Raw genomic sequence first — 26,504 nt, 5'->3', positions numbered from 1 at the left:
CATTATTTAACTGAATGCGAATGCTTAATATATACAAAGTTACTCAAATATTATTGAAATATTAAATACTCAACAGTAAGTTTTAAATCCTGTACAGAATTAACTAATCCTTCTCACTTTAAGAATGATAGCTCATTATAGTTTCTATAAGGGTAGTTGATGAACAATGCCATAGAATAGCACAGCACAGAAACAGACTCTTATCCTCCTTGGCACACTGACTGTGATGCTGATCTACACTAACCCCACTTGCCACATCAAACCCACATCCCTTTACTCCTCTCCTATCTAAGTTATCTGTGCTTTTGCCTTTTAAGTGATATACTTTAACTGTATCTACCACTTCCTCTGGCAATTTGTTCTACATAGCTGCCATTCTGTGTGGAAAAACTAGCTCTTCGAATTTCCTTAAAGTTTTCTTCTCTGCCCTCTAGTTTTGGCTTCCACCACACTAGGAAACATACTTTTAATATATTCTTTACATAGTGTAGATAGACAGACTACGCTTTCTTGTCTGCATAGTTTTATAAACCTCCTATACAGTCACCACTCTGCTTATTGCATGCCATTGAGAATAATCTAGCCTATCCAATCACTCTTTGTATGTAAAGTCCTCCATTCCAGTCAGCTTTCTGTTGAATCTCACTTGTACTCTGTAACGCTGTGACATCTGCCTTGTTGTGTGGCTTCTTCCCCTCCAACATTAGATTTCTGAACGGTGCCTGAAAGCTAACTCGTATTTCTATTTCACACTATTTTATTTGTAATTTATAGTAAGTTTTGTTTTTACACTCTACTGCTTCTGCAAAGCCACAAATCTCACATCATTTAAAATCTGATTCTGTTTCAGAAGTATATGCAGTTGGCTAATACCAATGTTTTGTACAGCTGCAGCATGACACCCCAACTCTTAAATTCAATGCCACTTGAGTCAATACTGAATACCTTCTTCGAAATCCAATTGTGTTACAAATTTTAGGAACTATGACCTTGCGAGGTCTCTGCCATTTACTGTACATGTCCCAAAATGCAGAATTAAACCAGGGTTTTAAAAGAAAATATGCTCTTGTGGTTCATTAGAGCATTTACAAAGTTATCTGATGATTTATGAGAAAAATAAATGCATTTTAGGGTTCCTCAGTGTTTATTAGGAGAGAAGAGGTGTCTTACCTTTACTAACCTCTTAAGCATGGAGTTGTGTTTAGGGCATTACAACAGAAAGTGTACTATGTATTAACATTTTATTCTATTTTCAGCTTGCAATCAAACCGTCTGTGAGAGCTTTGCCCCTCAGTGTGCATATGGAGAGAGGCTCATTACACTTTATAAACCAGACTTCTGCTGTCCTGACTATTTTTGTGGTAAGGACATACATTAACACAAAGAAATACTGCATGAACTGAAATCTTGAGGAAATTATCAGGTGTACTTCACACAAAAAAGAACTTACATAAATTTCTAGCTTTGGTATGTCATGAGTAATGAATGACTATTTTAGAAACATGATCTTCTAATGTAATTGTTGTCTTAGTAAACCTATTTCAGAAATTTTCATAATTAATAATCAGAAAGCTGTCAATATAACATTTGGAAAATATTTTTATATCTTATTTATTAAAGTTGGAAATTATTCTTTATTACTACAACTTAGATAATGAGGTCTTCTGTAGGAGTGATGCAGCATTGCATCTGCAGAACTTCAAATGCAGAATAGGTGCAGAACAGACGTGAGGGAGCTCACAATAGAGGAAACAATGATCAAATTATTCTACAGCATCTCCATGCTGTAAAAAAGCATTGATTAGAATGGCTATAATGAATGGTGTTTGTAATTATTTCCTTTGTTAACCAAAAGTAAATACATAACTATCAAAGTAATATAAATAATTGTAATTTTATAAAATGTGTTCATGCAATGGTATATGCTTTCAGTGTAATGAACTATTATATAAGCCTTATGTTTGCAATTGATTTGCTACTTGAATTGACAGACCTGTAATTTTTTACAGAATGTGATCCAGGAAAGTGTGAGTCTGATATTCCAACTTGTCGAGAAGACCAGACTTTGATTGCTACTCATGCTGACGGCAGTTGTTGCTTAGCATATATCTGCAGTAAGTTACTTATATATATTCAAAAAATCTACTAAAAAATACACTTTTATTACTTGGCATCCACAAAACTGATACTGAATGGATGAAAAATAGTTCAGTCCAGAGTTGTAAAAATGGAATGCTTGTGAAATATCAATAAAATTAAAGAAAATGAAGATAGATTTATGAAAGGGAAATCTTGTTTAACAAATTTCACTGGAGATTTTTTGAGGATGAAATAAATAATTAAATGAATACCAGTGGATGTGGTATATTTGGGTTTTCAGAAGACCCCACACAGGTGGTGTATTGTGGGTAATATACTGACATATATTGAAAATTGGTTGATGAACAGAAAGTAGAGAGTAGGAATAAGTGAGTTACTTTTGGGGTGGCAGACAGTAGGGTACAACAGCAGGGAATTGTGAGTCTTGAAACATGCTAAAAGATTACATGATAATACAGACTTAATACAGGATTACAAGATGAGTAAATTTGGAATTATTCACTTTGGTATGGAAAACTGAAAGGCAGAGTGTTATTTAAATGATAAGAGTAATGTTGATATACAAGGTATTTTGGATGTCCTGCAGCAATCAATGCAAACATGCTGGTGCAGCAGATAGTCAAGGCAAGTGGTATGTTGGCTGGATTGCAAGGGTTTTGCATGCAGAGAAAAACAGCTTACTGGAACTACATAGAACCATGGTAAGAATACAACTGAAGAATTAGGTTCACATATGTAAGGATATGCTTGCCCATTCACCAGAGCAATTCGTGGGATGTCAGAATTGTCTGCATAGATATTGAGTCAACTAGGTCTGTACAGTATTCACTAAAGTTTAAAGTAATCAGAAAAAATAGTGAAATGTACAACATGTTGACAATACTCAACAGGTTAGATTCTGGGAGAATATTTCCCCTTGCCAAGGAGAAGGAGATCAAAACCAGGGCTCACAGTATCAGGATGTGGAATAAGACAGGGATGAGGATACAATTCCTCCCTCAGGGTGGTGATCCTTTAGAATTCTCTCCCATGAAGGGCTGTGAAGGCTAGATACTTTTGAGGAAGAGATGCATGAGTTACCAGACACAAATGTCATTTAAGGGTTTGGGGAGCAGGAAGGTGGTACTGTGATATCATATCAACGAAACTGCTATTGAATCATGAGCAAAGGCCTGAATGGTGAACTACGAGTACTATTATGAGTTTGTCTCAAGAAGAACCATTGTCCCCCTTTCTCATCCCTTTTCCCAGTCATCTACTACAAAGCTAGTCTTGTGAACATTTTCTAAGATTCCTGCAATGACAGGGAGTTGAAAATGTGCTGTTTTACATTGAGAAGGCTTGTTCATCACTGCAAGGTACTTTGGACGTTGTAAGAGATGCAGAATATTGAAGCTGTGACCCTGAGAGAAACTAACACAGTTTTTTGTTAATAAATAGCCTTTATGGTGTGTATATCATGTATGTAAATATATTGTATCCCCACACCATGTTCTTTTCAAAATGGCGTGAAAAGTGTAAATGCTCTCCATCGCAGGATTCTTTAAACTATAATTCTCAAGAGGAATTAATGCTTCAGTAGTAGGGTACGTTGGAGTGGAAAAAGGAGGGAATGCCATACATCTGTGACATCCGAGTTGGCCATTTGGAGCAGATATCAGTTGAACTTAAATTCAATTTTTTTGCATGCTACAGTATTGCAGGAGGTTCCCAAATGTGCACTGCATGCCGGTTGACCCGTTGTTTGCTCAGTGGTTTTTTTGCCTTGATGTGACATGCATGCATATCTTCATGGACTGCATAGAACAGGCAATAGTATTTGGGAAATTGAAAAAGAAACTACTGGACATATAAAACAACAACAGTTAATGTTGGAAATGATCAGCAGGTGAGGCAGAATCTGCGAAAATACATTTCAGGTCAAAGATTTACACTTGCTGATGTTTCCAGTAGCTTTGTTCCACTCTCTAAGTCAATCACTCACTGTGTATCATGTAATGGCTGAGAGACAAAGACTTTGCACTACTTCAGTTTCTAACCTGCAACATCTAATACATGGTAAATCACCATTGTAGGTCCCTTTGGTTTCACTAATATTGATAGGGAATAAGTATTAAATATTATAATTATTATGATTATGAGGACATGCAGTTCCTTTTTATTGTCATTTAGTAATGCATGCATTAAGAAATGATAAAATGTTTTTCCAGAATGATATCATGAAAACACATAACAAACCAACTTAAAAACTAACTAAAACCACATAATTGTAACATATAGTTTCAACAGTGCAAAGGAATACTGTAATTTGATAAGAACAGACCATGCTACAGTAAAAGTCTCAAAGATCCTCGAAAGTCCCATCATCTCATGCAGATGGTAAACCTCCAGCGCCGCCAACTTGCCGGTACAGCATCCTGGAAGCATCTGACCACAGTTTGAGTCCGTCTGAAAAACTCCGAGCCTCCGACCACCTCCCGACACCGAGCACCATCTCTGCTGAGCGCTTCGACTCCAGCCCTGGCAACAGGCGATACGCAAAGCTGAGGATTTGGGGCCTTCGTCTCCGGAGATTCTCGATCGCACAGTAGCAAAGGCACCGAAGCAGGCATTTCAGAAGTTACTTCAGATGTTCCTCTGCGCTTCTCACGGCTGTTTCCATCAAATCCGGATTGTGCACTGCCCTTAGTTACACATAATCGATATTCATTCGGAACGGCTGCGCATGCTGCGTCACGCTGCCATCTTCTCCTCCCTCCCTCTAGCAGAAAGAGCCAATCTTTGCTTTGAAAAAAGATGCAATCCTTCCTTGTAGTGATCAATATTATTTGAGCCAAAGCAAGTATGCAAGGAAAGTAGTGAAACTCACAAAAACCACAGTTAAAGTATGAATGAGGACTGAATTTTAGCTTAGCCTAGTGTGCAGAAAGAAGCCACTTCCTGAATGTATTTGACAAGTAAAACAATTGTTTTTTTTTTCCCTTGTACTTAGTGTGCAGTGCTTGTTCTGACCGAATTCCTACCTGCCAAGAAGGCGAGTTCCTTACTGTGGACAACAATACGACTGAGATGTGTTGCCCAGACTACCAATGTGGTGAGGATAATATTTTGCCATTCATGAAATGCATACTCATTGCCAGTTGATAACAAACAAGTGTAGCGTACTTCAGGTGTTCAAGTTCTAGTTCAGTTTATTGTCATTCAATTGTACACATGCATACCACCAAATGAAACAACGTTCCTGTGGACCAAGGTGAACAGCACAGTACATATAACTCACATACACAGCACAACACACAAGCTGTGTTGTGGTTTAATTACTGAAAGCACTATAACCAAGTAATGCCAGCTCACTGCTTGGATTCTCCCTCATGAAAATCTGATAATTTTAAGATAATATGCTCTGCCTAGGCAGATAGACTGACTTGAAGTATACTTTATCTCTACTTCAAAAATGTGGGTCATGTGCAGAGGCCTCCACCTAGAAACTGAAGTTAAGATCTGCTGTGTAGCTCAGAGACAAAATGTTATGCTATGTTTCAGGACATTGCATTGTGACCGGAGGGGAGGATTGAACACACAAAACAGAGTTCAAGTCATTTTCAAGTTTCAGGGCCACAAACAATTCGATTTAATGAGGAAGTGAGAGCACAACAAGACTAAAATGCAAGAAACAACAGGAATTCTGCAGATGCTGGAAATTCAAGCAACACACATAAAAGTTGCTGGTGAACGCAGCAGGCCAGGCAGCATCTCTAGGAAGAGGTGCAGTCGACGTTTCAGGCCGAGACCCTTCATCAGGACTAACTGAAGGAAGAGTGAGTAAGGAATTTGAAAGTTGGAGGGGGAGGGGTAGATCCAAAATGATAGGAGAAAACAGGAGGGGGAGGGATGGAGCCAAGAGCTGGACAGGTGATAGGCAAAAGGGATACAAGAGGATCATAGGACAGGAGGTCCGGGAAGAAAGACGGGGGGGGGCCCAGAGGATGGGCAAGGGGTATAATCAGAGGGACAGAGGGAGAAAAAGGAGAGTGAGAGAAAGATGTGTATAAAAATAAGTAACAGATGGGGTACGAGGGGGAGGTGGGGCATTAGCTGAAGTTAGAGAAGTCGATGTTCATGCGATCAGGTTGGAGGCTACCCAGACGGAATATAAGGTATATTCCGACATTTCTATCCACGCCTCCTGTACTGTTTCTGACATGTCTATCCACGGCCTCCTCTACTGTATCTGACATGTCTATCCACTGCCTCCTCTACTGTATCTGACATGTCTATCCGCAGCCTCCTCTACTGTAAAGATGAAGCCACACTCAGGTTGGAGGAACAATACCTTATATTGCGTCTGGGTAGCCTCCAACCTGATGGCATGAACATCGACTTCTCTAACTTCCGCTAATGCCCCACCTCCCCCTCGTACCCCATCTGTTACTTATTTTTATACACACATTCTTTCTCTCATTCTCCTTTTTCTCCCTCTGTCCCTCTGATTATACCCCTTGCCCATCCTCTGGGTCTCCCCCCCCTTTGTCTTTCTTCCCAGACCTCCTGTCCCATGATCCTCTCGTATCCCTTTTGCCTATCACCTGTCCAGCTCTTGGCTCCATCCCTCCCCCTCCTGTCTTCTCCTATCATTTTGGATCTCCCCCTCCCCCTCCCCCTCCCCCTCCCCCTCCCCCTCCCCCTCCAACTTTCAAATCCCTTACTCACTCTTCCTTCAGTTAGTCCTGACGAAGGGTCTCGGTCTGAAACGTCGACTGCACCTCTTCCTAGAGATGCTGCCTGGCCTGCTGCGTTCACCAGCAACTTTTATGCAAAATGCAAGAATTTAATTTTGGGTTTTTGGGGAACTGGCACGTCATAGATCAATGGTAGCAGAATATGGATGAGCTGGGTGATGGGTATCTAGCCATGAGGTTGCTAAGGCAGTTAAAAATAAAACCAAAATGCTAATTATTTTAATTCTGAAATAAAACCAAAAAATCTTTGGAACACTTGACGAGTAGCATTTGTTGGAGAGAAACTTCAAAGGCAACTAACCTTTTGGTAGAACTGGAAAAAGATAAACATGTCTTAAACTGGAGAACAGAAAAGAAGGAAACAAACACAAGATGTACCAGAGTGGAAGGCAAAAGAAATTAAATAATAGAATTTTTTTTAATGCAAAGTTAAAGTGTGGTAATGAGCCAGGAAAATGAAGGGCCAGCCTCAAAGGTGTGAAGGGGAGAGGCAGAATTGCAATTTGAAATTGTCAAAGGAAAATAATTTGAAAGGTGGAGATGTTGATTATCTGAAATTGTTGAATTCAGTGTTGAGTCCAAAAGACTGTAAAGGTGCCTAGTCAGATTATAAATTTATATATTCCTTATTTATATTGAATTTTAATAGATCACAAATATGAAACCAAGAACAAGGAGCTAAGAAAAGGTTCATTCATGGTTGACTTTGGACAGTGTAAGGCATGATTGGAGGATCAATGTTGAAGGGTTGAAGGTCAACAGGCTTTGTGATCAGGGGTTTGAAACACAGTAAACCAGGGAAAACTGGTCACTACAAATCAATCCTGGATTTAGGGATTTGCATTTTTGAAATTTAGTTCGTTGTACCTCCCATTTCAACTTTCACAGTTGTGATGTCAGGCCGCAGGATGATTCCAAGTTTTACCTTTGAGTCTCATCAGTACATTGTAAACTGGGTTTATAGACCTTGCTTAATTAGGACACTATGTTGCTAGGTAGCTACCTGAACGAGTGCTGCCGAAAGGTCTCAGCCTGAAATGTCGACTGTACTCTTTTCCATAAATGCTGCCTGGCGTGCTGAGTTCCTCCAGCATTTTGTGTGTGTTGTTTGGATTTCCAGCATCTGCGGATTTTCTCTTGCCTGCAATGCAATGCTTATATTTAGAAGTTAAAGCTAGGGGAAACGTGCAGATCTTTGCCTATAGTTCAGTTCAGATCAGATACAAGCATTTTTCTTCCTCATCAAATACTTCTGATCTGTTTCTCCTAGTTTGTGAAATCAATCGATGTCCAGAATTTCAGTGTCCTACTGGAATGCAAGAAATCCAGGCATGGAGTCCGGATCAGTGCTGTCCATTTCATTCTTGTGGTATGAATTTCTTTAATTTCTAAAAGATACAACAGTTTTAGTGACTTAAGTAACTGAGCTTCAATTTATATATTTATTTTTTAGAATGTGCTTGCGACACAGTTCCTAAACCTCAGTGCAAGCTGGTATGTAATATGTGTACATATCTTTTGATTTGATGTAATTTTTATTTCCATAAACAGGAGAATTATAATTATTCTATCATTTGACTATTTTAGGGAGAGGTGTTAGCATTAGCACAACAGCTTGGAAATATCACAGCCAGTCCATGTAGGTGTCCTGAATACAAATGTGGTAAGTTCACATTTATCATTCTCATTCTTTTGTATTTTCTCTCCATTTAAAAAAATGGTCTACCCTTTCATTTCTTCTTCCAAAGTACATGACCATACACTTCCCAAAACTGTATTCCATCTGCTACTTCTTTGCCTATTCTCCTAATCTGTCTAACTCCTTCTCTAGCCTTTTCACTTCCTCAAAACTACCTGCCCTTCCACCTATCTTCATATCGTCTGCAAACTTTGCAACAAAGCCATCAGTCTCACCATCCAAATCATTGACATACATTGTAAAAAGAAATGGTCCCAACACAGACCTCTGCGGAACACTGCTGCCAACCAGAAAAGGCTCCCTTTCTTCCCACTCTCTGATGCCTGCCAATCTGCTTTATCCATGCTAGAATATCTTGAGTAATACTATGGGCTCATAGCTTGTTAACCAGCTTCATGTGTGGCATCTTGTCAAAGGCCTTTTGAAAATCCAAGTACGCCACATCAACCAATCCTCCTTTGTCTGTCACGCTTGTTATTTCTTCAAGGAATTCCAGCAGATTTGTCAGTCAAGATTTTCCCTTGAGGAAACCCTGCTGACTACGGCCTATTTTACCATGTGCCTCCAAGTACCCTGAGACTTCATCCTTAATAACTGACTCCAACATCTACCCAACCACTGAGGTCAGACTAACTGGTCTATAATTTCCGTTCTTCTGCCTCTCTCCCTTCTTGAAGAGTGGAACAACATTTGCAATTTTCCAATCTTCCGGAACCATTCCAGAATCTACTGATTCTTGAAAACTCATTACTCGTGCCTCCACAATCTCTTCAGCCACCTCTTTCAGAATCCTGAAGAACGCATCATCTGGTCCAGGTGACTGATCTACCTTCAGACCTTTCAGTTTCCCAAGGACCTTCTCTCTAGAAATGGTAACCTCACACAATTCGTAACCTCAGACACCTGAAACTTGCACCATACAGCTAGTCTTCTGCAGTAAAACTGATACAAAATACTTCTTCAGTTCATCTACCATTTCATTGTCCCCCATTACTACCTCTCCAGCATCATTTTCCAGTGGTCTGATACCCACTCTTGTCCCTCTTTTACACTTTATGTATTTGAAGAAACTCTTTAATATTATCGACTAGCTTAATTTTGTATTCCATCTTTACCTTCTTAATGGTTTTTTTTAGTTGCTTTCTGTTGGTTTTTAAAAGCTTCTCAATCCTCTAACATCCCACTATATTTTGTTCTATTATATGACCTCTCTTTGGCTTTTATGTTGGCTTGGACTTCTCTTGTTAGCTTCTCTTCTCTTGTCATAATTTTGGTGATTTTACAAGAGAAGAAACAGGTTTTTGCATACGTAACTTTGGTTCAAATCGTGGACTTCACAATCTTGCAAATATTCTGCACTTAAGGAGACTGTCAAATGTTTGAACTATAGGGGAGTCTAGTAGTAGGGGAGAGCATGGGAAGCCTGTGTTGAGCCATGATTTGGTCAGTCACAATCTTATTTCAATTCAGGCTTGAAAATTTGATTGGCCTGTTCTTGTTCCTGTTTCTTAGTTTTCTAATTTGCTTACTTTAATTCTATTCCCATTGAGTAAATTGGGCCTGATTTTGTTGGTCATTTCCTTGAACCTATAATTATTTGGGATACAGGGGGCATAGCTTGCTGGCTCAACGCATCCTTCAACTGGTGGGAGGGCTACAAGAGCCACCATGACGAAAGCTGATTCCAAATGATCTTTTTTGAAACACAAAAGGAAGAAAATGGGAGGAAGCAGAAAAGGGGTGTTAAAAAGAAACAGTGGAAAGTTAGTTGAAATAAATAGAGAGGGAAAAGGAAAGAATGAGATGAGAGAAGAGGCTGAAGCGATGAAAGTGTTGGTGGTAAGAAAAGAAGAGGAAAGAGGTCTGGAGGAAGGGTAAGAACTCAAAGGAGAGAGGCACAAGGAAAGTGAAAGAGGGGTGAAAAGGGGGAAGAGTTAGCAAGGGGACATGGAAGTACAATAGACGGGAAGCAGGAGTGAGAGCTGGAGAGTGATTGAAGCTGCAAAGGGGAGATGGGGTAAGAGAATGGGAGAGGGAAGTAAATTAGCAAATTTACAGCACAGGAGAAGGAGTTACACAGTGTGAAAGAGAATAGATGAGGTATGGGGAAAGTCAGATAGAGAATTGGAAAGGGCAGAGGAGAATGGTGAGGGTTAGGGGAGGAGAAACAACTGTGCAAGAGAGGGGCAAGTTGAGGGATAGGGAAGGAAAGAAGGCATAGAGGGTAGATTTAATTAACTTTCAGTGCATAGCGTAAGTTACTGGAGCAGCAGGTAGGATGGAAGAATCACACAGTGGCATTTAAAACCAACATTGAACTTCAATTCTAAGTCTGTGGAATGAATAGTTTAGAATTCAAAAGTGAAAATGAATTCTAAATTAGTGATTAGATTATTAGTTCATTTGTACATTTTATTGCAAATACAATAGAGGTGATTTGTTCTTAATTAAGTCAACATTTTTTTTCAACTAGAAAAGTATTTATTTAACTCTATATTGATAATGTATCTACTTTTCTGGACTCAGATACGTTACTTATCAAGGACAGCTTCTATCCCACTGTTTTAAGAACTTTGAATCGTCCCAAAGTGCAATAAGGTGGAACTTATTGTCTGCCTAACCTGTACTTTCTCTGTAACTGTGAACCTTTATTTTGTATTCTGTTGTTTTCCTTCACTGCACTGTAGTATTGAAATGATCTGTAATGGATTGCATGCAAAACCAAGTTTTTCACTGTACACTATAATAAACCAATTTGCCTCTTTATTTTCTTGTTTTTTGTCACAGTAAATGATCAAGTTTGTATTGACGGAGAAAGAGGTATATTACGCCCTGGACAAGCTATTGTGGAGCACACAGCAGATGGGCTTTGCTACTTCACACAGTGTACACACAATCAGGACAACAACACTGGCTTTTATCAGCTACTTGTCACCTTGATCAACTGCTCAGCACAATGTGATATGGTAAAAGTTCATGTATTAGATGGACTACAAAACTGATACTAAAGAGACAGCTGAGGCACTGCAGTTTGTAAGAAAATTGTCTATTGTAGAATAAACAGAAATTTATTTCATGGAGCAATTCTCCTAATATAACCAGATATACTCCCACCCACCCAAAAATCAATGGATGGAGGATAATTACAGATAAATGTGTATAAATTAAATATACTTGCATCATTGTAGTGATGTTGTTTTATTGAGGAGAGTAGAATTAACCCAATCATTTCCACTCTGTCACTTTAGAGCCTTCTATGTAATGCAACATTTCATGAATCAGATAAGGCATTGTTTTCTTATTTTAAGAAAATATGCAAATGAAAAACATTCTTGAAATTATGTTAAGTATGATTTAGCAACATGTATAAGTGGGCTACATTGACTTATCGTATCAATTGTCATATGCAGAATCAGGTTTACGTTCCTCCTAATGACCAGACTACATGCTGTGGTCATTGCAAGAATGTTTCTTGCCTTGTTAACCTGGAAAATGAAACCACAACCATTCACAAGGTAAGAAAATATCTTAGAAAAACATAGAAGACAATGCAAAAGTCAATAATTAAAATTCAGTGCTTCTCCAGTCTTAACTCCCAAAACATCAATTACTGTTATTCAGCAGATTTTGCCTAATTGACAGTTTTTTACTATTTTATTAACAAGATACCATTATCTGTACTTTTTATCCTGTTTAGTGCACTTCATGAAAGTGTGTGTTGTCTGTTATGCACTACCTATCTGAGATGTGGATTGGGACTTTGACTTCATGATATTAAGCTGAGAAGTTTGATGTATCTGCATCTTTTTGATATAGGATGCCTTCCAGCAAAAACAAGCCTGAAAAAAGTTTAAATGTTAATCTCAACACTACCATATTATTTTGCATCTTATTTTCATCACCAAATACATTGCTCTGCAATTCATCCAAACATAGTTTCATGAGGAAATCATATAATTATTCTTCACTTTTTTTGTGTCCTTAGTATGACTGATATTGGTCTAGGAATAGCCCTGGTTCCAGCACTAGTCTGTACTGCTGCAGTGTATTTCAACAAGAATGATGGGAACACAAGATTTGCCTCGGTCCCCTAAGGTTAGCAAAGAAAGCTTCAAGTGAATATTTGCTCATGATCACCATCCAGGAACTGCTACTAAAGGCGTATTCATATTGAGGTTAAAAATGGGATTGTGCCATCCCTGTTCAGAATACCTATTTGGATGTACAATGAAACCTGGTTAATTGGGACACATCGGGACCAGTGCACTTTGGCCCATTTAGGTGACTACCCCAATTAGCTGAGGTTTCATGGAAACAGTTAAAAGACAAACCACCATTTAACTGGGTAACAAATTGTGTATAGAAATGAAATACAGAGAAGGAAGACCCTGATCTCACACCTCTGTAGCCTTGAGGCTATATCCACTCATGGGGAAGACTTTGGAAGTGAACCCCCTGGAAAATTCTGGAGCTGGAGTCCCTAAGGCAGTCCTACATTGAGTTCAACGCTGACTGGTAACTTCTACAATGCAGCTGGTTCCAAACAGTGTCGGTCTCTGCCGTTCCTTTGGATTCATCAGCTGCGTGGAGAGGGGAAGCATGCAACATAAGCTTTGTAGCGAACTTCAGTTCAGTGTGCTGTTTGCTTGCTTTATTGTTTGCAGGATTTGTTTTTATTTTCACTCTGCACATTGGCTGTTTGACCATCTTCTTTTGTTTTTAATGGGGTCTGTGGTATTCTTTGTTTCATGGTTGCCTGTAAAGAGATGAATCTCAAGGTTGTAGAAAGTATACGTACTTTGATAATAAATGTACTTTGAACTTTTTGAACTTTGTACATGGGCAACAGCTTTCTCTCCATAGAGGCAATTCAAGGCGGCTTGTACACCCCTAACTTGCGTACTGGCTTACGTATCATGCGGACAACTTGGATGTAACATCCACGGTCGACTCCAACCAATGGAAGGCCCCATTACAATTTGGGATGATTTATAAACATTTTATGTTATCTCCTGGAATAATTAACTTTTATACCAAGAACATGTATACCATGTCAGGCCATGCATCAAAGCTATTTGACAAATACCCTGTAGTTTGCACTGTAGTAAGTTGCAAGGAAATATCCTATGTTTCAGAGTGTCCTATATGCAGAGAGAACTTCTTCAAAACTTGTATTGAATAAGAAAAGGAAAACTTAATTCCTGTTTTCATTATAATTTACAACTTGTATATTCATCCTCCTTTCACTCAATGTCAGGAAAATGTTCCAATGTGTTATAAGAGGTCTGTGTGAAACAGTACCTTATCATGTTTCATTTTCTTCTTTGAATAGCCTGGAACATCATGGATGTCCAACTGTGTCAGGTATGATTGTACTGACACAATTTCAGGACTCGTCTTAATAACCTCAAATATCACTTGCCCACCTTTCAATGAAACTACATGTATGAAGGTTAGTGTGCCACATATCAAAGTGTTCAAAATAATTTCACTGGCAACTTACTTTGTATTATTTTGTAAGTAAAAGTACAGAGCATTTGAATAAGAACTTAGACAAATTTACATGACCTGGTAAATCTGTACATGATCTGGTAATCTGTAAATTATTTCAAAATAAAGAAAGTAACTTTAAATTAATGTTGGCAATGTGCATGCACCTGCTTCTGCTTGTTAAAGTAGTACCATCATTTCTGAGTAACTGTATAAATAATTAAGAAAGACTGTTATTTTTAAAATTTTAATATAGTCTGAGTTTATATGCTAATTTTATTAGTAACTTAAAGGCTATCTATCTATCTTGTACTGTATGGTACAGGATGCCACTGGAACATCACCTTTACTGCAAGATTTAATTTATTTTTAGAAGTGATATGTTGGGGCAATTTTAGAACACCAACATGGGGAAATTCACAATAAAGGAAATCTGCATACCTCAGTCCTGAATGGAGATGAAATCTTGCCTAACATCCTTCTTTGCCACGGCATATTGCATCACTTGAAGAAACCAAGAAAAGTCAGAGCACAATTTTGAGGTTTGGAAAGGGTGTCTCACATGGGACTAAATCTGAGAACCATTGTGATCCAAAAAGGCAATATTTCAGTCTATCCTACTTGTCTAAATCTCAGTCTCTACCTCACAGACCAAAAAGGTTAGCCCAAATAAATTTTTTAAACTTTTCGTAGATTTTCATTGCACCACACTACAGATACAGTTTTCCAAATTATATCAACATTTTGTTAAAGGATATTTTGCAATTTTCAGTGTAGTTTTATTTTAAATTATGACTTGTTACGTGCCTGACAAAATGTTGCTCGATCAAAATACTTAATGTAATTTTTAATTAGTGCTTTTGTTAAACTTTTCTACTCTAAGGAGAACTATCAGCTTCTCTGATCTCCTTATGCAACTAAACTGTTATCAGTTAACCCTAAATCTTCTTTGTACCTCCTCCAAAATGATTCATAGTACTGCAACCATGTCCGAAAGGAAAATTGGTGAGAGTCAAGTATGACTTCCTGGTCTTTGTATTTAATGCTCCTATTCACAAGCCAAGTATCTGATATGCATTTTTAAGCACCTCCTCATGTGTGAAAATCAGTTGAAACATAAGGATATTGACTCTATTTTGTACATTTGCTGTTTACCAAAGTGTTTTAAAAAAAATCCCAGGTTAGTAACTATCTTAAAATGCTTGGTTTACTGGTGCACAAATGCGATGCTACTAATTAATTTTCATCAACCTATATTAAACTGATATGTAAGCATTCTCAGATGTATTCTTTACCAGATTCAAAGACTCTTGGATTTAATTTTAAGATCGACCTTGCTGTCACCGACAGTAATTAAAATTTTTTTCCTCAGATTGGAGGATCAATTATAACATACATGGATGGCTGCTGTAAAAGCTGTGAGTAATCATTTAATTGAGACCACTTTTGAATCGGCAGTAATCAGCAACTCATTAAAACTGTTTCATTATCTTAATTATAAAAATAATAAACAGTGCAAATATGATATTAGCATCTATGAAACAAATAAATTATGACTACTATAATGCATTTTTAAGATATAATTATTCAGGAGTAGCACCAGGAATCAAACTAGTTGCAATTATTACATCACAGAAAAGCCTCAAATGAAATAATCTAATTTGTCCCATGAAAATTAGTTTTCCTCATGCCTAATCTTTATCCCTTGAAAGGCCCTGTTGATTCTGTTTCTACTAAACTTACAGGTACTTTATTCCAGCCAATGAGCAATGATAGGCAGGCACACAGATAGGCAGGGAATTGATGGATATCAAGTTTATTGTCATTCAACCATACACATGTATATCGCCAAACGAAACAACATTCCTCTGGACCAAAGTGTGCAACATAGTAGCTATAACTCACACATAACATATAAAGTTACCAGAAATAAATGAACAACTTATAAGGTGCATATAGAATTCAAGTTAAAAAGTAAGCAGTATAGCGGTAGTGGCTCTTCATATATGATGAAACCTGGGTGGTGGCAGGGAGTTCAGTAGTCTTATGGCTTGGGGGAAGAATGTATAGGCTGGTGTACAGTTTTAATTGGCATTTTCGTCAGTACAGTTATGTGGGCAAAAGAACATACTTCTCTGCTTTACTATTTAATTTTCCATAACATCTTCCTCATTTATCTTTTGTTCCAAGTTTTAATCTGCCCCCCCCAGCCTTTGATCTCTTTGATACTGGAAAGAATTTTCCTCAATAGCTCCGTAGTTCCATTTAATATCGGAGAATGTATACAATATACAACCTGAAATTCTTACTCTCTGGACATCTTCGAAACAGAAGAAAAAAAGCCTAAAGAATAAGTGACAGAAAAAAAGATGCAAGAACCCCAAAGTCCCCTGACCCCCTCCCACGCACAAGCAGCAGCATTAACCCTCCCCTCCCCTCCCCTCACTTATTCTAGCATAAGGCATCAGCATTCCCACCATCCACCATGACAGCAACAGCAAAGCCCCCAAAGAGAGACCATGGTCTACAGTCCATCAAAATCGAACTGTTCAGTCCAAATTTTCAGCATCCCACAGGCTCTCGCTCTCTCTCTCACTAACAAGGGAGAGACAGATATCACTCCTTCCACAGCAACAGGGGAGTCAACAGTCGCTATTTCGATGTTACCGTCAGTCCGAAGCATTGCTTTTTATTTCAAGTCCTCCACCTCGAGAATCAGCAAATCGATTATTGAGTGCAGAGCCCTCCAATAGCCACTCTCGCTGTCTTCGATTTGCCGGCTTCCTCTACGCTTCAGTACATGACACTGGTGAGGATTTGTATCCACAGAGCCGCGCAGACCCCAAAGTTGCCCGACTTCAGGCTGAATCTGGACATACCAAAATGTGGCCCATCGGCGAGCTTCAATAACAGGAACACACTGTTGTGCAGAACCAAGGGCGTCTGCACCACTATCAAAATTCCTTTTAATCTGCTTTGCTCCAGGGAGAATAACCCAGTTTTCTAGTCAAATGTTACAGTGAATATCCCTTTTTTTGGGATCATTTTAGTGAATCTTTTCTGCATTTTTCTATAGGAGCTTGAATGCTTAGTAAAATTAGATAATCAGAATTGAAGTGACTACATGTGTGACCCAACCAGAGATTTAGATCAGAATCAGGTTTACTATCACCGGCATTTGTCGTGAAATTTGTTGCTTTTCAGCAGCATCACATTGCAATACATAATAATAAAAACTATAAATTACAATAAGACATGCATGTTAAAAATAATTAAATAAGTTGTACAAAAAGAGTGGAAAAAATATCGAGGAAATGTTTAAGGATTCATTATTCATTCAGAAATCGGATGGTGGAGAGGAAGAAGCCATTCCTGAAATGTACAGCATGTGCGTTCAGCCTCCTGTGTTTCCACCTTGCTGGTAGCAATGGGAATAGGGCATATCCTGAGGGATGGGGATCCTCAATGATGAATGTTCCCTTTTTGAGGTATTGCCTTTTGAAGGTGTCCTGAATGCTGGGGAAGCAAGTGCTCATGATAGAGCTGGCTGAGATTACAAATTTCTGCAGCTTTTTCCTGCTCCTCAGCAGTGCAGTGCAATTTTGTACAGATTTTATACCAATGGAATTTATACCTCCATGTATGAATTGAAGAATAACATACAGATTATTAATCATTCTATCAATACGCTCTGCCATATGGAAGATTTTATGAAGAACGTGCAATATAATTACTCTAGGATGGAGAAGAATCACTGAAAACATTGTACAATGGGGAAAATTTTCCAAATGTTACAGCTTGCATATGTTCCTTGGGGTTAGAACTACCCATGTAAACAGAGTAATTTTCATTTCAAGCCAGTGACCAATACGTATTGACAGTTTTATATAGCAGTACTCATGTTGGTTGAATGTCTAGATCATTACTTCTTGAGTTCGTATAATCTTTCTTACTTTTGTGAAACTTTTTTACCACTCCGTGCACGCAGTTCAAGATATCTTTCAGTGTTTAGATTTTTATGACAGTTTAGAAATTCCCTATTTGCTAACTACACTTAGTGGCCACTTTATTCGGTACACCTGCACGTTAATGCAAATGTCTAAACAGCCAATCATGTGGCAGCGACTCAATGCATAAAAGCATGCAGACATGGTCAAGGGGTTCAATTGTTGTTCAGGCTAAATGTCAGAATGGGGAAATATTATCTAAGTGAGTTTGACAATGAAATGATTTCTGGTGCCAAATGGGGTGGTATGAGTATCTCAGAAACTGCTGATTTCCTGGGATATTCACACAAAACAGTCTGTAGCATTAAGAAAATTGAGTGAAAAACAAGAAAGCAAAACAAAATTGAGTGAGTGGCACTTCTGTGGGTGATAACACCTTGTTAGTGAGAGAGGTCAGAGAAGAACAGCTAGACTGTTATTAGCCTGACAGGAAGGTGACAGTAACTCAGATGACCACAGGTTACAACAATGGTGTACAGAAGAGCATCTCTGAATGAACATGTCAAACCTTGAAGTGGATGGGCTGTAGCAGCAGACGACCACGAACATACACTGAGTGTAGGCCACTGAGTGTATAAGACATTGTTTCAACATTCTGAAATATTATCCTGAATTTTGCTAATGAAACCTGCTGATTATGTTCCTCACATTTGCTGTGGTAGAGTGCGTTAACACAATTGCTTACAAGTTAGCTCACTAAAGTCTTCTGAAAACCTTTGATAGTAAGCAAGTTCTGCCACCAACTTTTCCAGATACCTACCACACTCTACATTAAAACAAAACTTTCCACACAGGTTACCTTTAAATTTCTCTCTTCTAATTTAAATAGCATATCTTCTGGTGTGTGATATTTCTAACCTGGGGAAAAGATTCTGGTTGTCTACACTATCTGTGCCTCTCATAACAAAGTAAGAAATCCTCTATCTGGTCTCCCAATCAGCAACCAATGTTCTAGGGAGAAAAACCCACATGTGTCCAACCTTTCCCTATAGTTAAGCCCCTCTAATCCAAGCAGCATCCTGATAAACTTCTTCTGAACCCTCTCCACATCCTCTCTATCCTTCCTATAATGGGGTGACCAGAACTGCATGCAATATGTGGTCTGACTGAAGTTTTGTGTACTGTAGCTCCAGCATGACTTGATTAATCTTCTACTAAACAATCAATAATAACTGCCATATGCTTTCCTTATCACCTTTCCACTTACATAACCACTTACTGTGAACTTTGGAACTGTACCTCAATGCTATTAATTGTATAACCATACTGCATTAACTAGCATAGACAAGTGCTGTGGTATTGTGCAGCATCCACAATGTTTTCCTCTTCCCCCCTTACTTCTGTGACCTCACTTTAAATGGTATTTACACCTGATTTTTAAATACCTTTGTTAATCTCTCCACCTACCTCCACCCAATACACCTGCTTCAACATTTTGATTCTATTCACATCAGCTATAACCGAAACTTACCACTTCATATTTCGATTCACAGCCATTCAATGATTGTTGTTTACTGAGGCTTTTTTGTTAGTCCTTTCACCATCAAGGAAATTAGAGCTATTCCCAAATCCAGAAATCGTTTGTTGTCATACACAAGCAGGATAACACTTTTCGTAAAGTAATTAAAGTAGCATGCAGTCATCTGAATTGAATGCTGCTCTAAATTATTGAAAGAAAGCAGCAAGAATATTCAAGCAATGAATGGATGCTGTAAGCAACTACGCAAGAATGTCATTGCAGTTATGAACAGAATTTGGAAATCTGCTTAACAATTTAACAAAGAAGAACTGATCCTTAAAAATATCTACTTTTTTAAATGATTCATGTTATTATGAAAAGCATACTGAAGTATTTTAATGGAAATGATTCTGTACAGGTAAAGAGGATGTGAAGTCATGCCAGAAGGTAGTTGTGAGGATGACCATTCGAAAGAGTGATTGCCGAAGTAACAGACCAGTGAGTAACACATGAAACAGAAGAATGTTTTGGTATTGAGTCATATCCTTGATCAAGCTAGCTATTGTTTTCTCAGTACATTGAATACTGAATGACACAGACTATTTATCCTAACAAGCACATCCTTATATGATACTTTGATTTGGACTTTTCTATTGTGTTTTCATCCTTTTAGAGTAAAAACATCAGAAAATAATCCAAGTGTGCTTTAACTTTGGTTCAAAGGAAATTTAGCTTAACATGTCCACTTTTCAGTGCTATAACGTATCAATCTTAGTCTACAATTTTGAATACATTTAAATGCTGCACTACGAGTTTTCATAAATATTTGGGATAGCCAGTCCTTTCCCATGGACTCAGATGTTAATGTATGTTCTTTAAAAAAAAAGTATTTGTAAAGTATGCAGTGATACTTTGGGAACAACTTGCCTGAAAATAAGGGCTAACACATGCTAACTGACTTTCATCAGGTAAGAAGTCACTGGGGTATGGTTTGTAGATGAGAAAAATGTCAGAACCGAAGCCTGATCCTGAGAGTTTGGAGTACACTGTTCAGAGCTATCTGGAGACATCTGCTGCATTATCAAATCATGCATATAATTTTACTGCAATATATCACACGAGAATACACACTTGAAGCACCCGAGTCTCCGCCTTCACAAATAACTGGTTTTCCCGGTCTCTGGAGGACTTGACGGACATGATGAACGTGTTCTTGGGGGGTGCTAGAAAATACCAGGATACCATCGAGGTAAACAAATACAAACCGATTAATAAAATCCCTCAGTACGTCAGTGATTAGGGCTTGAAAAACGGCGGGAACATTGGTGAGGCCAAACGGCATGACCAAATACTCGAAGTAGCCCAGAGGTGTATTAAAGGCCGTCTTCCACTCGTCCCCTTCCCTCACCCTGACTAGATGGTATGCGTTACAAAGGTCCAGCTTTGAGAAGGTGGTGGGTCCATGCAGTGGTTCAAAAGCCGAACTAATGAGGGGTAGAGGGTAATTATTCTTAACTGTTCTACTGTTTAGGCCTCTGTAATCAATACAAGGACAAAGTGACCTGTACTTCTTTTCTACAAAGAAGAAACCAGCGCCTACCAGTGAATATGAAGGTCTGCTAATGCCCGCTGTGAGGGACTCGCTAATGTACTTCTCCATGGCCTCTCTCTCTGGTCGGGATAGGTTAAAAAGGCAACGGGTGGGTAGCGAGGCCCCAGGGAGAAGGTCAATCATATGGGTGGTGTAGAGGCAGGGAAAGGGCCCATTGTTTACTGAATACCTGTCCCAGGTCATGGTATTCTGTGGAGACTCGGGACAAATTGAGGAGTTCCAGGACAGGCAGGGTTGCGGTAGCTTCCCTGGGAGGTGGGGCTGACCACAGACAGTTGGCATGGCAAGACTAGCTCCATTTGGCTATCCTCCTGGTAGACCAGTCGATGTGGGGATTGTGTTGGGTCAGACATGGATACCCTAGAACTACCAGGGCTTGAGGAGAATGAATGAGACTGAATTGTATCTCTTCCCAATGGTTGCCGGATAGGACCAAGGTCGGGGCGGCGACCAGTGAGTCACCCGAGCCAGCAGTTTTCCATCTAGGGCCCAGGCCTCCAGTGGGGTAGTTAGCGGCTCGTGAGGTATTCCAGCCTGGATGGCTATGTCTTCGTCCAGCAGCTTGCCCTCGGCACCGGAGTCCACCAAAGCAGATAGGGACAGGGACTGTCGTTGGTAATTCACGGTAGCTGGGATCTGCATCTGTGTCTGAGGGGCTGAAGGGAGTATCGTTCGGCTCACCAGGGCCCCCTTTTCACTGATGAGCCTTCCCTTTTGGCCATTTAGGGCAGGTATCCTAGAAATGTCCTGCCTGGCCACAATAGTAACAATCCCCAGCTCACCACCTCCGAAGTCGTTCGTTTGGCCGGGGAAAGATGGTTCCGTCCCAGCTGCATTGGTTCCTCCCCCAGGGTGGTGGGGACGGTCGGAGCAGGAGCTACACTTGGAGTGGCTGGGGAAGGGAGGCTGGCTGAGACTGATAAGGTGGACCGTGGGCTTTCCTGAGGAGTGGGGCAACCGGTTCTTTCTCTCAGCCGCTCTTGAAGTCGATTATCTAATCTAGTGGCTAGCGAGATCAGAGAGCCCAGACAGTCCCGGTTGTCCCTCGCTGCCAGTTCATCCTTTATCTTGTCCGAGAGACCCTGTCGAAACACCTCCCATAGGGCCTCATCATTCCACCCTGAGTCTGCGGCTAAGGTCTGGAACTTGATGGAATACCTTTCTACGCTTCACGAACCCTGACAAAGAGTCAGCAAGCATTTAGCAGCGTCCTTATCATGAATAGGTTGTTCAAAGACCTTCCTCATTTCAGCAACAAAGGAGGGGAAGGAGGAACAAACCTCTGGTTGGTTATCTCATATTGCGGTTGCCCAAGCCAAGGCATCCCTTCGTAACAGCCCCATGATGTATGCAATCTTGGATTTATCTGATGTGTAGGTGCGCGACTGTAGCTCAAAGACCAGAGAGCATTATAACAGGAAGGCCCGGCACCTCCCTAGGTCCCTAGCGTAGGGTTCGGGCTTGGGTACGTATGGCTCTCAAGGGGACTGTGTTGCTGATCCCAGGGGCGATGCCAACCCGAGCGGTGGGGTTTGGGTAGTCGGAGTTCTTGGAGGGGACGGAGAAAGGGAAGTGGAAACTCGGTCCACCTGCTCACTGACCTTCCGAACATTCATGGATAGCATCTAAAATTTTTCTGTGACCTCCCTAAGTATTTGGTCGTGGGTGCCCAGTAGGTAGCCCTGTTGGTGAGGGCCTGTTGTACGGGATCCGTGTCCGCTGGGTTCATTCTGGCCAGTTCATTCTGTTACACAAGCATGGCAGTGGACAAACCCAAGTGCAGAATACGGGCGCGGGGGCAGAGTCTTTATCCTGCATTTTCTGATGGGAAGCAGGTGTGTGAAGTTAGTGGAACCTGGGAATGATTTGAAATTAAACGAGGGGATTGAGGCCCAATTCCTGAGGTAAATAGCAAGGTGGGGGGTTTGCCAGGAGGGACCATGACACAGAGTGATTGACTTCTGAGGAACTAATATTCGATGCACATGGACAACTTCAGGAAAAGGAGAAATTATTAGAGATTAAGTATTTTTTGTATTGCACAAAATTAATATGATCTTCTGTTTTCTAGGTGAATATAGTATCGTGTGATGGAAAATGCCCCTCTGCCAGTATTTACAATTACAGCATTAACACACATGCCAGATTTTGCAAGTGCTGTCGGGAAATTGGGCTGCAGAAACGCATGGTGCAACTTTACTGCAGTGGAAACTCAACCTGGGTGAACTATCCCATCCAAGAGCCAACAGACTGCTCCTGCCAGTGGTCCTAGAGTGTGACAGGCAGAAATGAACAAACAAAAAGCGCTTCTGGATCACCTGTGAAACAAAGGTTTTTGACTATTTGTAGTTTGGTGCCACATGCAATCTCATAAAATTAATTACGATCTATGTTTAGGAATTCTTATTATTTCAGTTTAACATTTTCCCCCATTATTTCAACTCCATTATTTTTAAAACTGCCTGAAATAGTTCATCAATTTAACTCACAAAAAAAAGTTCTGATTCTTTCCTGCTTAACGTTGCCAAAAAACAATCCAACTAACTGGAGCCCACTCGTGCAGGATGCTATTCTTCAAGTTGTCCTTGACTTTATAAAACTGTTTCACCACATACAGTTTACCTGGCCTGAGGTGTCTGAGGTTGGCAGAGAGTGCAAGAGTGGGAAATGAAGCTTTCCTTGATACTGCCTCTATTAGAGGAGCATTGACCTCACACAAAATGCATTACCAAAAACTTTTATAAATCATAATTACAAATAATATTTTAATTATCCATTTTTAATGAAATGTTGTCAGAAGAAACATTTTGTACTGCCTGGTTATGCCAATGAATTTATTGAAATACCTTGATATATTTTTAAATTCTCATGCAGAGTTACTGATCATTTTCCAAAAATATTTCTGTTTGTTATTCTTTTGAAATCATACACATTAAAATTATCAGAGAAAATTAATGCAACAAAAATTGATAAGGATAGTTTTTGATATACTGTAGATACCTGGTTTGTTTTAAATACAGTTGATTGGGTTCTGTATATTTCTGTGTACTTTATTTAAACCTTTAAACAAATAAAAGCATCTGTTTTGTATTTGTGTGCATCCAATATTTAATCAAAATCATTGTGAAACTTGAGTAATTGTTTTTTATCATATGCAAGTGTTTGTAGTTTTCCTTTTATATAAATGGAATATGTAAATCTCTAATAGTTAGACTATTGTGACTATGCTAATTATATGAATAAAGATGCAAAATAAGTTGATTAATAATTCTAATCTGCATATTTGACTTTTTAAAATATACACTGAATGCGCGAGCAATTCTGCATTAAAATATTTGCTCTGTAATTCTGTAATATACCAAAGGATGTGCAGGTCATTCCCCCAAACTTTAATAATCTTGAAGATCCTTTGAACGTGTTATTTATTTTTATTTTGAGATGCAGCATGGTAACAGGCCTTTCTGTCCATGAGCCCATGCCACCCAATTATACTCATTTAACCAATTAACCAATATTTCTTCGGAATGTGGGAGGAAACTGTTGTTAGTTAACCCTGCTGAAATGACTATCTAAGAAATTGCAGGGGACTTGCTGAGGATGTTCCATAACTTTCTCTTCATTACTATTTAACTACATACATTTCATTATCTAATATCATTGTAACCATCCAAAGGATAATAAGACTGAATAACAAGAAAAGTTTTTTTGCGAATTTGTTTTCATTAAATAGTAAATATTTTAGTTTTACAATATCGTTCAGAAATTCCAATTACTAAATTGAAATTTTCTCTCACTTTGTAAAACTACATAGTATTAATGGAGAGATATTCAGTACTTAAGGCTCTCCATGTTCTAACCAGTTCTCTTCCACCACCACCCTCTGTCTGATGAACTGGTGCTTACCCTCAACAATTCCTCTTTTGGCTTCTCCCACTTTATACAAACCCAAGGTGTAATCATAGGCACTCACATGGGACCCAGCTACACCTGCCTTTACATCAGCTATGTCGAGCTGTCCATGTTCTAAGCCTACGCTCCCCAACTCTTCCTCTGCTACATTGATGACTGCATTGGTGCTGCTTCATGCACCCATGCTGAACTCGTCAATTTCATCAACTTTGCCTCCAAGTTCCACCTTGCCCTCACATTTACTTTGTCCATCTCTTGACACATCTCTTCACCTTCTTGTTCTCTCTATTTCCACCTCTGGAAAAAGACTATCCACTGACCACAGTTACAAATCATTGACAAGTATCCTGACTATATCTCTTCCCATCCTGTCACTTGTAAAAATGATATTCCCATTTCTCAGTTCCTCTACCTTCACTGCATCTGTTCTCAGAATGAGACTTTCCAGTCTAGAACATCTGAGATGTCTTCTTGTTTCCGAAAACAGGGTTTCCCTTCTACTACTGTTATTGTTGCCCTCACTCATATGTCCTCCGTTTCGCACCTGCTTGTCCTTACTACTTGCTGGCTTCATCATAACAGGTACACGGTTCCCTTTACTCTTGTCTTCCTCTACATGAATATCATTCTCAACTTCTGCTGTCTCCATCAGGATCATAGAAACATAGAAAATAGGTGCAGGAGTAGGCCATTCGGCCCTTCAAGCCTGCATTGCCATTCAGTATGATCATGGCTGATCATCCAACTCAGAACCCTGTACCAGCCTTCCCTCCATACCCCCTGATCCCTTTAGCCACAAGGGCCATATCTAACTCCCTCTTAAATATAGCCAATGAACTGGCCTCAACTGTTTCCTGTGGCAGAGAATTCCACAGATTCGCCACTCTCTGTGTGAAGAAGTTTTTCCTAATTTCGGTCCTAAAAGGCTTCTTCTTTATCCTCAAACTGTGACCCCTCGTTCTGGACTTCCCCAACATCGGGAACAATCTTCTTGCATCTAGCCTGTCCAATCCCTTTAGGGTTTTATATGTTTCAATAAGATACCCCCCTCAATCTTCTAAATTCCAACGAGCATAAGCCTAGTTGATCCAGTCTTTCATCATATGAAAGTCCTGCCATCCCAGGAATCAATCTGGTGAACCATCTTTGTACTCCATCTATGGCAAGGATGTCTTTCCTCAGATTAGGGGACCAAAACTGCACACAATACGCCAGGTGTGGTCTCACCAAGGCCTTGTACAACTGCAGTAGTACCTCCCTGCTCCTGTACTCGAATCCTCTTGCTATAAATGCCAGCATACCATTCGCCTTTTTCACCGCCTGCTGTACCTGCATGCTCACTTTCAATGACTGGTGTATAATGACACCCAGGTCTCGTTGCACCTCCCCTTTTCCTAATCAGCCACCATTCAGATAATAATCTGTTTTCGCCACCAAAGTGGATAACCTCACATGTATTCACATTAAGTTTCATCTGCCATGAATTTGC

The 26,504-nt window shown here is 39.5% G+C and overlaps 1 protein-coding gene across 1 annotated transcript in view; it reads left to right on the top strand.

Moving 5' to 3' along the window:
- The window catches only part of otog (otogelin), a 226,232-nt gene extending 202,127 nt beyond the window's left edge, over positions 1 to 24,105 (top strand). Inside the window, 12 exon segments of the mRNA XM_072271370.1 lie at positions 1,257 to 1,361; positions 2,010 to 2,114; positions 5,093 to 5,194; positions 8,110 to 8,208; positions 8,293 to 8,333; positions 8,427 to 8,502; positions 11,326 to 11,504; positions 11,949 to 12,053; positions 13,871 to 13,990; positions 15,401 to 15,446; positions 19,913 to 19,992; positions 23,178 to 24,105. Of these exon segments, the coding sequence (XP_072127471.1) occupies positions 1,257 to 1,361; positions 2,010 to 2,114; positions 5,093 to 5,194; positions 8,110 to 8,208; positions 8,293 to 8,333; positions 8,427 to 8,502; positions 11,326 to 11,504; positions 11,949 to 12,053; positions 13,871 to 13,990; positions 15,401 to 15,446; positions 19,913 to 19,992; positions 23,178 to 23,378 (1,259 nt within the window). The 3' untranslated portion in view covers positions 23,379 to 24,105.
- The last annotated feature ends 2,399 nt before the right edge of the window (positions 24,106 to 26,504 follow it).

Source organism: Mobula birostris, chromosome 11 (assembly GCF_030028105.1).
Source record: "Mobula birostris isolate sMobBir1 chromosome 11, sMobBir1.hap1, whole genome shotgun sequence".
NCBI classification, from domain to species: Eukaryota; Metazoa; Chordata; class Chondrichthyes; order Myliobatiformes; family Myliobatidae; genus Mobula; species Mobula birostris.
This window is presented reverse-complemented; position numbering and strand designations above follow the sequence as displayed.